We start from the raw sequence: 11,297 nt of genomic DNA, 5'->3' as shown, positions 1-11,297 counted from the left end.
CATGACGCATGTCGCAAGGAGGGTTCTGCCGCTCAGTGCTGAAGAGGAGAAGCGTATCAGAGGTCATCATCGTCCCGTTGCGGCGTGCTTCCAAGTCGGGTGGCCTCGAGGCTCGCTGCGATGCAAGAGCTTTCGCACTGCATTTGCGCGCATATCACCCCTTGTCGGTTTCGCTCGCTATGGTCGACTCCTCTGATTGCTCTCCTCTGCCATCGTGAAAAGGCATGTGCCGTCCTGCTTCAATCAAGTGCCCAAAGCGGGCCAGGTTGATGATACATACCTCGCAAAAGTTCCGTAGAAGGTGTAGAGTAGGAAAGACGAAGGAAGTTGGGTGGAGAGGGGGAAAAAGTCAAGACAGAGCCATAGAGGGCCGAGCTTCGCGAGATGGGGTCGCACACCGCCCAAATTCGGTGCGCCTTGAAAATAATCGAAAAATTGCCCTAGATCCACCTCATGCACCAATCAGCACTCGTGACGGCTGGCACACAAACCTCAGCGTGCACTGTCATCCACTCCCACCTTTCCGCCTCAGTCGCGAATTGACAAAAGTCAGAGGTCACCTGTAACCCTACTACTACATAACCACATACACCAACTACAACACTCTTCGAGGATCGCACCGACTGCCACTTGCACCGAAAATCAGCCAAGATGGTAAGTTTTGCTGAATACCCCTGGTATTGTGCGGGAGAAGATAGCATGCGCGGGGTATTGTGAAGACCCGGCAACGCCGCCAAATACCCTCCCCGGTACAAGACGACGGATGGGCAGCCTGCTGGCCTCGCTCTCGCCTGGAAGAACCCCGCGCATCGGCCATCAACCACACAATATTCCCAAGGAGCCATGACTAACAGCGCTCTGTCGCATCACAGTCGGACGTAGAAGAGAACAACGCCCCCCGAGGTCGCCGATGAGGTCGAGGTTTCCGCCGAGAGCGGCTCCAAGGGCCAGATGTCCGTCCTGGATGCCCTCAAGGGTGTCCTCAAGCTCTCCCTGATGCACGACGGCCTTGCCCGTGGTCTTCGTGAGGCTTCCAAGGCCCTCGACCGTCGCCAGGCCCACATGTGCGTCCTGAACGAGGCCTGCGAGGAGGAGGCTTACAAGAAGCTCGTCATCGCCCTTTGCTCTGAGCACAAGATCCCCCTGATCAAGGTTCCCGATGGCAAGCAGCTCGGCGAGTGGGCCGGTCTCTGTACGTTTTGCACACATCCACTACCAGCTATGGACACGAACTAATGCCATATTCAGGCGTCCTCGACCGTGAGGGTAACGCGCGCAAGGTTGTCAACTGCTCTTGCGTCGTCGTCAAGGACTGGGGTGAGGAGTCGCAGGAGCGCTCCATCCTCCTCAACTACTTCCAGACCGAGCAGTAAACAGATCACCGGGCTTAGATGGGCGTCAAAGGCAGGAAGGGTATAGAGGCAGTGTGGATGTGGCATTCATCCGTCGCTGCGACGATTTGGGTTGTACTCTAGCTTTTTTCAGCTGGCGTTGCGCATCATGACGGTTACCTGGGCATGACTACGTATGGAAGACAAAAAGACAAAAAATGCCCGTCAGGGCGCACCTCACTCGGGGATCTCGACAGTACAGTGTATTCGCATGTGTCTCGCAACTCATTGTGCAGAAGACTATGATGCTTTCTTGAGCGTGTATACCACACGACGAACAGTTGGAACTCGTGAGGCTTATCCCAGCCAAATGTAGAACCCCTCATCGCTACTTAAAGCTAGCAGAGGCGTATCACAACACTCTTTTGGAATCATTGAACAACATGGGCATAAGCCTCGTATGCAATGTGTAGCGTGCCAAATACCAAACATACACTCCGTGTATGTTTGAGGGCTCACGTCTGATCAGGAATGCCATCCCATGGTGAGAATACAAAACCATCACTTCCTCCCCTCGACCTAATAACACTCATTGTTAACAAACAGTCTCCGGAGCTGGCAGCTCATGGCCCACTCTTCAAACAAAGAGCGACGGTGCAACTCACCATGATAATATGATACCCGAATCCTGTCTTGGCTTCTCCCCACTTGGGACTGCCCGTTGAGCTCGCCTCGAGCCCAAATGCCACCTCTTCGAACGCCGGATCCAGGCTTCCCCGGCTCTTCCAACCCAAAGAGCCTCCCTGACGTGCCTTGTCCTCGGAGAATTCCCTTGCTACATCGTCAAACTTGGCTCCGTCACGGATTTTCGCCAATGCTTCTTCCTTCTTGCCGTGTTTCTCGCACTGGCATGTTGTTAGTATGGTGTCTGTGAAAACTAGCGAGGTAGGGCGAAGGCTTGAAAGACTAGGTGTGGGTGCATTGTACCAGAATGTGCCGGACGTTAATGGACTGCGCGCCCTTGACCTTGCTGGTATCCTTCGTGTCAGAGCCCTTGCCGGCCTTTTTATCGCCGGCGGGCTTCTTGTCGTTCTTCCCCATCTTTGTAGATTCAGTTCATGCTGATGCGTAGGTGGGGGGTGGCGGGTTGGCGTTTTCCATGATTGCTTTACAAGACGGTTTTCGGCTTACATAAGGTATACCACAAGGTTCCTCATGGTCTTTAGAGCCACAAAATATGTATTCCAAGGGGATATGGGCGCAAACTTATCGAAGCTGAATATCTTTGGGTTAAGACGACTATCTTCGAGCACCGCGCTACTCGAAGTACCCGATGCGGTCCGATACTTGCAAGCACTCGTATGGTCTCAAAGATTGAAGATCCATACCTAACAGAAGTCTCAGGAGTTGCGGGCATCAACCACACTTTGGGTACCGCTAACTGAGGTGCTCTCTTTATCACTAAAATGAACAAGGCCCTGAAGCGTGTGATGGCCCACGGTGCCTACGCAAACTTCGACGTCACAGTCAAGATGTATTTCATCGTCACGAGATTTAGAGACAGATTCATCATGCATCAAGTCGTGTTTGGGGCCAGCGGGCTGCTGGTCGGGTATTCGTTCATTTCCCTTTTTTCCATTGCTGACCATTTGGTGCCTATGGGCAGCTGACCGAAGACCATTGAGACCGGGTCCGTCCGTCCTCATGAAGATGTAGGCTGCAATACCCGGGTTTTCCCATACACCGCCCGAAAATGCAAAGCAGAAACCGTCCACCAGACATCGTCTTTCGCTTAAACCTCCGCAATCTCCCTCAGGCGACGCAGCGTGGAGCGCATGGCCGCGGCGGCAGGAGTGCTGTGGAGAGCATATTAGTATGCGGGTCAATGAACGAGGGGGTATGATGTCCGTGACAACGTACGCAACGACGTAGGCACCGCCGGCACTGTGGAGATATTAGCAGTCAACCTTGCAACGAACCGACGTTGGAGAGTAACATACACAGTCTTCCTGCAGGAGTGGCAGTTCCAGATACCGGTGGAGTGGCGCTTGACGGTAGGCTTGCCGCAGAAGGTGCAGGTGTACTTGGCGTGCTGGGAGATTTCCATCTTCTTGACCTGCTTACGCAGGGAGGCACCGTACCTGGTACCGTACTTTCCGGTCACGCCGACCTTCTGTGGTGGGGGTCAGCTTATGGTCTCAAGGGGCTCCCGTCCGTCGTGATCCGTTGCTCGAGTCCGTTCCAAGTATTCAAGTGTCGAATCGACAGTGCTCCCGTGACCACCGAGTCGTCGGTCGAGAAGACCTTCACTGTTGTTGTCTTAAACGACAGTAGACAGCAAAGTCGTGTGATGCTATGCTTTCGGTCCCGAATGTGGTAATTGTGCTCGAGGCACATGTTGCATAACGGCATTCCAGTTTAAGGAGACTTTGATAAATAATATCAAACCGCTGGTCGGGAAGCCACAAAGAGCGTTCTTCTCGGTGGCAAGTCGAGATCTCCGGTGTTGACATTCAGGTAGGTGCTCGCTATGTTTCTCGACATTGCTCCAGGGTAGTCGCGGTCCGGGTCGGGTCAGAATCCCGATTCGACATTGAATACTTGGATGAGGGGTACGGAGTTTCGAGAGCATACGATAATCGACGACTGGCGAGTGTGCCTATGGTGAGTTTAGAGTCCGACGAACCTTAGTGCGCTTGGCCATTGTGAATGATGTTGGAGGGGGTAGTCGGTAGGGAGTTGTCGACGATGGGTGGTTGATTGAAGAAGGGTTCGTCAGGCGCGGTTCACATACGAAAAGAATTTTGCCCGTCGATGCGGTTTCTGTGGTAGGGCTTGTTGTGCGGAGCCAGATGTGCGTGGTCCGAGCTTTCTATCTTATCGGTTAGCGAGCTGACGTGACCTGTGCGGTCAGTCTCAGTATTCCCAGCTGCCGCCAGCTGGTCGCATTCGGAATGCTTTACAGCGTCTTCGCCCCATCTCGAGATTACCTTTCTCACCACTGCAGCACTTGGGACTCGTTTTTCCAACCGAGAGGCGATGCCCCAGATATTGCTAGGGCCTTGAAGATCAAGCTCCTCAAAGGTCGATTACAATTTATGGCTCAATTACGGAGTGACACGCAGTGCATCAGTAGCATAATCTAGTCACTTCACTGAAATGGCATGACTGTCGAGCGATAAAATGACCACTGTCGTGTAGACAAGACAGACGGTTGCTTCAGGCAGCTCTACTACCTTGTTCATAAGTAAATAAACTTCCTCAAGAGAAGACCGGTCTTCATGGCCCTTTCAAGAATGATATGTCGGAGAGGTACGGATACAGGCTTTGGAGGAAGACGTCGTAGAACTACTTATTCCAAGGATAAGTAGGTCCTCACCCCATCTGCCCCCCCTCTATTTGGCAACCTGCGACACAAACATCCAGCACTTTACTTTCCAGCTGTCGAGCCAACCTCCCCGCACAAGATCACTTCTACTCTCAATTTGATCATGGTATTCAAGAAACATGGCCGGAAGTACGATGTGGTCGTCTTTGGCGCAACAGGTGTGGCCATATTGGACTGGCCTCTCATAAAGACTGATTCCGCTGACATGACGACTCGCAGGCTACACCGGCCAATTTGCAGCCGAGCACATAGCAACCCATCTCCCCTCCAACCTTCGATGGGCTATTGCTGGCCGTTCTGAATCCAAGCTCCAGACGGTCGTTGCGGACTGTGAAAAGCTGAACCCTGACAGAGTCCAACCAGGTGCGTGCACCATGGTGCTAGGATTTTGACGTCTGACCCGTCTCACCTCCCGCATGACACTGGTAGGCACACGCTTACATGCATCACAGAGGTTGAGATCTGCAATCTGAACGACCGAGACTTGCAAGAACTTGCAAAGAAGACATTTGTTCTCATCTCAGCCGTCGGCCCCTATGGAAAATATGGCGAGCATGCATTCAAGGCTTGTGCTGAGAATGGCACCCACTACTTCGACGTTACGGGCGAGGTGCCCTTTGTCGCTAAGATGATCTCCAAGTATGGCAAGGCCGCTCAGGCCAGCGGCGCCTTGATGTTTCCAGAAGTTGGTCTTGAGTCGGCCCCTCCCGATCTCATGACGTGGGCCATGGCCAAGATTATCCGCGACAAGCTCTCTGCCAAAACGGGCGAGGTCACAGTCTCGATTCACACCCTCGAGTGAGTTTCTCATTGCGCACAGCGATGTCCATTGATACTTACATGCAATGACTCAGTGCCGCTCCGTCTGGGGGTACCTTGGCCACAGTCCTCACTCTGCTTGATAACTTCACAATGCAAGAAGTCCAGGCATCCTTCAGGCCCTATGCCCTCTCCCCCATCCCCAATCCAACCACGGCCCCATCGCGCGATACCATTCTCACGAAGATATTTGGTGCCCGACATGTCCCCGAACTTGGCACCGTGACCACCTCCCTCGCTGGCACCACCGATGCCGCCATCGTGCAGAGATCATGGGTCTCCACACATCCCTCAACGAGCAAGAATCCTACGGGCCCAATTTCTCATTCAGGAGTACTTTCGGGTGCGGTTTCGTCACAACGGTGTTTTCGTTCACATGCTCTGTTCTCGGCATAATCATCTGGGCACCCGCTTCGACGTGTTTGCTCACAGTTCGTGTACACCCGACAGGGGCCAACCAAGGCCGACGGCAAGAAAGACAGGGTCGAGTATCGGGCGACTGCCATCCCTGATGTGATGCCAAGTCAGACAAGATTGCTTTCAGTCGTCTTTGGTTCGACGGCAGCATGTACGATTGTGAGTTCTCCTATCTTGACGCTTTGGAGGAGGTCTGTGAGTTGACAACATGGCAGTGAGTGGCATGATGATGGCGCAAGGCGCGCTTTCACTTCTCGAGGACAATCTGGAGCTGCCTGGTGGCGTGTATACAGCTTCTTGCCTGGGGCAAAAGTTTGTAGATAGAGTGGGTGACGCGGGGCTGAAAATGGAGGTCAAGTTGATGACGCCCTGAGGGGCACTGATTTTTTAGCTTCTCCTCTAAGCTATACCAGTTGTCTTGCCTGCTTCCCTTTTTTCTTGTTTCACTATTTGATCTGTCTAAGCTCCGAACACTTGTGTCTCGAGATGTCTGTGGGAGGGCTGCTGTTGTGGGTGTGAGAGTGCGTTGGATCGCCTGCCAAGGTCGGTGCCTGATGGCCAACAACCAAAGTGGTACGACAACAGGCCCGATCAGGAGCTCTTTGGATGATCCACCGACTGAGCAGCTGACACTCGAGTGCTGCACACAGCCCATGGATGCGGGGAAGCTTTTCGTAGTCACCCGGAGCCTGATTATGTCGTGCCATCCTTCATTAGTATTTATCCTCATAGATTCACTCGGATTTGCAGATCCAGTGGTCTCGACCATTCGTGCCAGCGCGTTGGATCATTGTGTTTACTTGAAACTTCCTGCTCCAGTGACTACAATGACTTCTGTAAAAGAACAGTCCCAGTTCGACCCAGCTAAGTCCCCAACTCGGGAGCAACTGCTCGAGCAAATGCAAGCACACATCGACAAGGTTCGGCGAGAGCATCCAGACTGGGACATCAAACCAGATACACAGTGGTGGGTTCCTGGGATTCACTTCTCAGAAGATATCAAGGTTCGTCTTCGTCCGGCCACTGCGCAAGGTTGGTGAATGTTGCACAGCCTGCTGATTTGTGACACTGTCAATGCAGGAACAACTCGATCCTGAGAAGCACGAGAAGTACAATGTGTGCTTCAAGAGGATGCAAGATGCCAAATTTGAACGGAGCGTCGTGTATGAATCTCTGGACGAAGCCAGGACATGCTTGTCAGATAATGAAGGGTTGCTGAAGAGGTTCGACGAGATGTTCCACGATCGGGAGGCTCTTGCGTCCATTCACGAGCACATGGTGGCACAGCAGGCACAGGAAACCGACCAGTAGTGTACCAGACCGTAGTACATGCCGACGCCAGTCTTATATGATCCAAGCCTCGGACCTTTTATTGAAATCTGACAATTTTGCATTGAAACCAGAATGTTCAAATAGTGGAATGTCACGTATCGATAATTCGCAGACTGCCTGTCGGTCAGGGTCGGTGTGGGAAAGCGGGGCACGCGCACATGTGGCCAGCCAAACAACCGGCTCAAGCTCCAGCCCAGTCCCAATGCAGAAAATGACTTCAGACGTCATCCATACTTGTGCTTAGGTGCGTCCGTCCACCTCTCGATTTGTTACGCCGCACGTTCTTAACCCCCGTCCTTGCTCAGCAGCTCTCCACGTCAAACCATCCCCGACGGAGATTCTGCCCTCCCGCTGTGAGCCGATATCTTGTACGACATGCTTTGAACCCAATTGATTCATCGTTCTTCTGCCTTCACGCCCCGACGTGCGCTCTTTCTCTCTTGTCTCAAACCACCGTGATACCCCAGCAATTCCTGAGCCAGAGATCAGCATGGACGATCAGACGACCCCAAGTTCCGGCGAAGCCAGCGAGAATACGCCGCTCCTCCCACCTGCCTCCTCTCCCACATCGACACGACCAAAAGACGGCCCCGCAATGTTACATTTCAACCAGAATCCTGTGTCCAAGACGATAGAACCAGAACCAGCCCAGCCGCGCCCCCGACACTCTCACTCTTTCCACCTCGCCACGGCCTCCCCGGGCCAGAGTTCGGCCATCTCCTCCATCAACAACAAGCTGCGCAGGAGAAACAGCCAGGGCTCCCCGTCCAACACCCTCCCTCTTCCGCTGCCGCCCAAGATTGGTCCTCAGCGAAGCACGAAGAACGCACAGAAGCTCAAGCTCCTGCCCAATCCCGAACCCGGCGAGGAGGATGAGGAGAGCGGCCGAGACGTCTACTCCCAGTACACCCGCATCAAGGACCCCACGGCCCGGCGCGACGCGGCACGTCTGGGCAAGGCCGACCGCGAACGCCTGCCGCGCGTCACGGCCTACAGCACGGCGAACAAGTACGAGATGGAGGGCCTCATGCGGTTCATGAAGGGCCGCGGCAAGTCACGGGGCGCCAACCCGAAACTCATCGACGAGTGCCTCTACTCGGCGTACACCTACGGCCACAGCGTCGAGAACAGGCGTGACCGCCGCGTCGGCGCGCAGCCGAACCCCGTCCAGGCGTACGAGCGGCGCCACTCGACGGGCGACTTCTCCGACGGCTTCGAGCGGCAGGGCCTCCTCGACCTCGCCGCGCAGGGCCCGCAGGACTCGGGTTTTGAGGAAGGGTTCCTGCACGACGGCGCCCACGACATTGAGGCGCCGATCGAGAACAGCCAGGACTTCGACACGGAGATACACACGCCCGAGGTGTTTCTCTTCGAGTACGGCGTCGTCGTGATATGGGGCATGACGCTCGACCAGGAGAAGCGCTTCCTGAAGGAGATCTCAAGTTGAGACGAGAAGCTGGCGCCGGACGATGTCGAGGCCGAGTTCTTCAACTTTTACTACACGCGGGAGTACCAGGCCCGCATCTACAATGACTTTATCACGCTGCGGGACAAGAACAACTACATGACCAAGCTGGCCATCTCGCACGCGCTCGCGCAGAGCGTCAAGGTAAGGGCGTCCCACAGTACACGACCCACGATCCACGTGCCTTCTTTTTCTTTCTTGGTTCATCTGTTTCCCTCCCCCGAGACTGACAGCAGCAGACATCCCTATTCGAAGAGTTGATCGCCTCAACGGTGGAGACATGCAAGGATATTCCTACGCAGATTGCCAACACGGGCAAAATCGACCTGAGCCGCAAGCAGATCAACATGCAGATCGGCGAGCTCTTCATCCTCCGCATCAACATTCACTTAAACGGCTCCGTCCTCGACACGCCCGAACTCTTTTGGGTCGAGCCGCAGCTGGAACCCGTCTACCAGGCCGTGCGGAGTTACCTCGAGATGGACCAGCGCGTGGGCCTGCTGACGGAGAGGCTGGACGTCATTGCCGACCTGCTGGCCGTCCTGAAGGGAGAGCTGAGTCACGGCCACGGCGAGAAGCTCGAGTGGATCGGTGAGTTGGCTTCCCGCCCTTCTATTGCAGTCTTTTCACCCATCTTGTTGGCGATTGGACACCTGCTGACATGTTCCAGTCATCGTGCTGATCGCGGCGGAAATTGTCGTTGCGGCGATCAACATTGTGGTGGATCTGTACGCCGGGGAGTAAGCTCAGACACCGGGGTGCGTAGGATGTGTGTATTCGCTTGTGTAGTATTTATCAAGTCGCCTGCGTCGTCTTTTAGGGGACCTCGCGAATGCCTCGGGCAGGAGAGGCGATCTGGGGCAAGGAACCGAACATGGACACAGCACTTGCCGGCGTTCCGCCTGAGGGCATGGGGGGGGGGGCTGTATCGGAGCCTTCGTAGACAGAAAGGGCGTTTTCGAGGCGCAAGCCCACACGCAAACAGCAGACAGGAAATGGTAATTGAAGCGATCATTGTTTCTCTTTCGCGGGGAATCGAAATCATCAAACAACTGGGTTTTTTTTTCTTCCTCTCCTGATACAAAGAGACCAAGGCCGGGCAGCAAAGGCTCCCTCAGATAAACATAATCATACAAACGTGGGGCCGGCGTGATGCTGTTGCGGCCCGACCGAGGTCCTCCCTTCACAAAGACCAAAACCGGAACGCCGAACCGGAAAACCAAGAGCCTAGAATCGCCAACTGGAACGATACGGTGGTGACGGGGGAATCAGGTCCTACCTGTCGTCAGCAGCGGGCGTGCCCTCGGCCTCTTCGGTGTCGTAGTTGGTCATCTCGACGTCCTCGTCCTGGGCTGGGGCTGGAGTCGGAACGGGAGACTTCGATGCTGCCTTGTCGGCCTCGGTCGCCGCCTTGGCCTCATCTTCCTTGTCGGCCTTGTCGTTCTTGTCGTCCTCGTCGTCCTTGTTCTTGAGTGCCTCGGGAAGGCTCTCGCTCTTTTCGGCGGCCTCGTCCTTGGTCTCAGCTTCGGGTTCGGCCGAGGCGGCCGTTCTGCCGGCGGCGGCATCGGCGGCGGCGGCGGTCTCTGCTGCCTTGGAGGCGTCGTACTCGGCCTTGTCCTTCTGGTATTGGGCCAAGGCATCGTCGTAGCGGCTCTGGAAGGCTTCCTTGGCGTCGTCGGAGAGATCCTTCCAACCACGGGCGAGCTCCTCCTCGATCGTGTGGGTGGCGTCCTCATCGGGCTTGTCCTCACGCGTCTTCTGCAGGGCAGGGGCGCGATTCTTCGCAGTACATGTCAAACGCACTGGCGGGGCGCTTGGGGCGGCTTGGAGACCCCGTTGGTCGTGGCGGAAGCGGCAGCGGCGGCCGAATCGGCGTTGCCTTGTGCGTGGGAGAAGGTCTCGGAGCTCGGGGACTGGGTGACGGGATGCTGGTTGACCAAGGGCGAAGCGGCGGCGGACTTGGTGGCGGCGGCGTCAATGTCCGCAAGCAGGGAGGGCTTGCGATGGCCGCGCTTGGTGCGCAGGGGCTTCTCCTTCGGCTGGGAGGGCGTCAGCAAGATTCTGGCAGTTTGTCTCCGGCCATGGCCTGTCGGGGTGTCGGGGTTGAGATTGTCGGGGAAGTAAAGGTCGTCGCCTACAGTGGGTGGTGGACTGGGGCTGCCGTCAGAGTCCTCGACGTTGGTGCTGATGCGGCGGGTGAGCTGCTCGAGGAGCATGGCGCGTTCGAGGCGCATCTTCTCGACCTGGCGCCTGATGCGGGCGAGACGGACGCGCGTGGCATCATTCTCGTCCTCGACCTCGCTCGTGCGCTGCTTGAGCTGGATGCATTTCCGGCGATACGCCTCCTCGACGGACGGAGGCAGCGCCGGGGGGATGGCTGTCGGGTCAATGACGGGGTGGTCAGCCTGGGGCTTCTCTTTGAGTTTGGGGATCTTCTTGGGCGGCATTGCGCGTTGGTCGTGTAGATGGGGAGGGATTGAACGAGATGATGGAAGATATGATAGATGGAGGCGTCGAGCTCCTGGATGGGTAGATTGTCGAAACA

The 11,297-nt window shown here is 55.6% G+C and overlaps 7 protein-coding genes across 7 annotated transcripts in view; 3 read left to right on the top strand and 4 right to left on the bottom strand.

Moving 5' to 3' along the window:
- Positions 1-213, bottom strand: part of VDBG_08943 (40S ribosomal protein S22) — a gene marked incomplete at both ends in the record, with an annotated part of 959 nt that extends 746 nt beyond the window's left edge. The window contains one exon of the mRNA XM_003001101.1: positions 189-213. Within this exon, the coding sequence (XP_003001147.1) occupies positions 189-213 (25 nt within the window). The remainder of the gene's footprint in view (positions 1-188) is intronic.
- A 321-nt stretch (positions 214-534) lies between these two features.
- On the top strand, positions 535-1,570 carry VDBG_08942 (40S ribosomal protein S12; the record flags this gene model as incomplete). The annotated part of the gene is made up of 3 exons (XM_003001100.1): positions 535-654; positions 883-1,192; positions 1,249-1,570. 3 exons carry the CDS (start codon positions 652-654, stop codon positions 1,371-1,373), a joined length of 438 nt encoding a protein of 145 aa, XP_003001146.1.
- Positions 1,571-1,954: 384 nt separating this feature from the next.
- Positions 1,955-2,432, bottom strand: VDBG_08941 (peptidyl-prolyl cis-trans isomerase PIN4; the record flags this gene model as incomplete). Its single annotated transcript, XM_003001099.1, has 2 exons — positions 1,955-2,236; positions 2,319-2,432. 2 exons carry the CDS (start codon positions 2,430-2,432, stop codon positions 1,955-1,957), a joined length of 396 nt encoding a protein of 131 aa, XP_003001145.1.
- A 517-nt stretch (positions 2,433-2,949) lies between these two features.
- Positions 2,950-4,123, bottom strand: VDBG_08940 (60S ribosomal protein L43; the record flags this gene model as incomplete). The annotated part of the gene is made up of 4 exons (XM_003001098.1): positions 2,950-3,187; positions 3,252-3,275; positions 3,332-3,504; positions 4,018-4,123. The coding sequence occupies 4 exons, from the start codon at positions 4,033-4,035 to the stop codon at positions 3,124-3,126; spliced, it is 279 nt and encodes a 92-aa protein (XP_003001144.1).
- Positions 4,124-4,838: 715 nt separating this feature from the next.
- Positions 4,839-7,266, top strand: VDBG_08939 (saccharopine dehydrogenase; the record flags this gene model as incomplete). Its single annotated transcript, XM_003001097.1, has 7 exons — positions 4,839-4,848; positions 4,939-5,082; positions 5,172-5,517; positions 5,574-5,871; positions 5,971-6,114; positions 6,804-6,959; positions 7,036-7,266. 7 exons carry the CDS (start codon positions 4,839-4,841, stop codon positions 7,264-7,266), a joined length of 1,329 nt encoding a protein of 442 aa, XP_003001143.1.
- A 511-nt stretch (positions 7,267-7,777) lies between these two features.
- VDBG_08938 (sporulation protein RMD1) lies at positions 7,778-9,496 on the top strand (the record flags this gene model as incomplete). Its single annotated transcript, XM_003001096.1, has 4 exons — positions 7,778-8,647; positions 8,741-8,896; positions 8,992-9,343; positions 9,423-9,496. 4 exons carry the CDS (start codon positions 7,778-7,780, stop codon positions 9,494-9,496), a joined length of 1,452 nt encoding a protein of 483 aa, XP_003001142.1.
- Positions 9,497-10,027: 531 nt separating this feature from the next.
- VDBG_08937 (conserved hypothetical protein) lies at positions 10,028-11,036 on the bottom strand (the record flags this gene model as incomplete). Its single annotated transcript, XM_003001095.1, has 3 exons — positions 10,028-10,531; positions 10,585-10,903; positions 11,023-11,036. 3 exons carry the CDS (start codon positions 11,034-11,036, stop codon positions 10,028-10,030), a joined length of 837 nt encoding a protein of 278 aa, XP_003001141.1.
- Positions 11,037-11,297: the final 261 nt, after the last annotated feature.

The sequence above is a fragment of the Verticillium alfalfae genome, genomic scaffold (assembly GCF_000150825.1).
Source record: "Verticillium alfalfae VaMs.102 supercont1.13 genomic scaffold, whole genome shotgun sequence".
Taxonomy (NCBI): Eukaryota; Fungi; Ascomycota; class Sordariomycetes; order Glomerellales; family Plectosphaerellaceae; genus Verticillium; species Verticillium alfalfae.
This window is presented reverse-complemented; position numbering and strand designations above follow the sequence as displayed.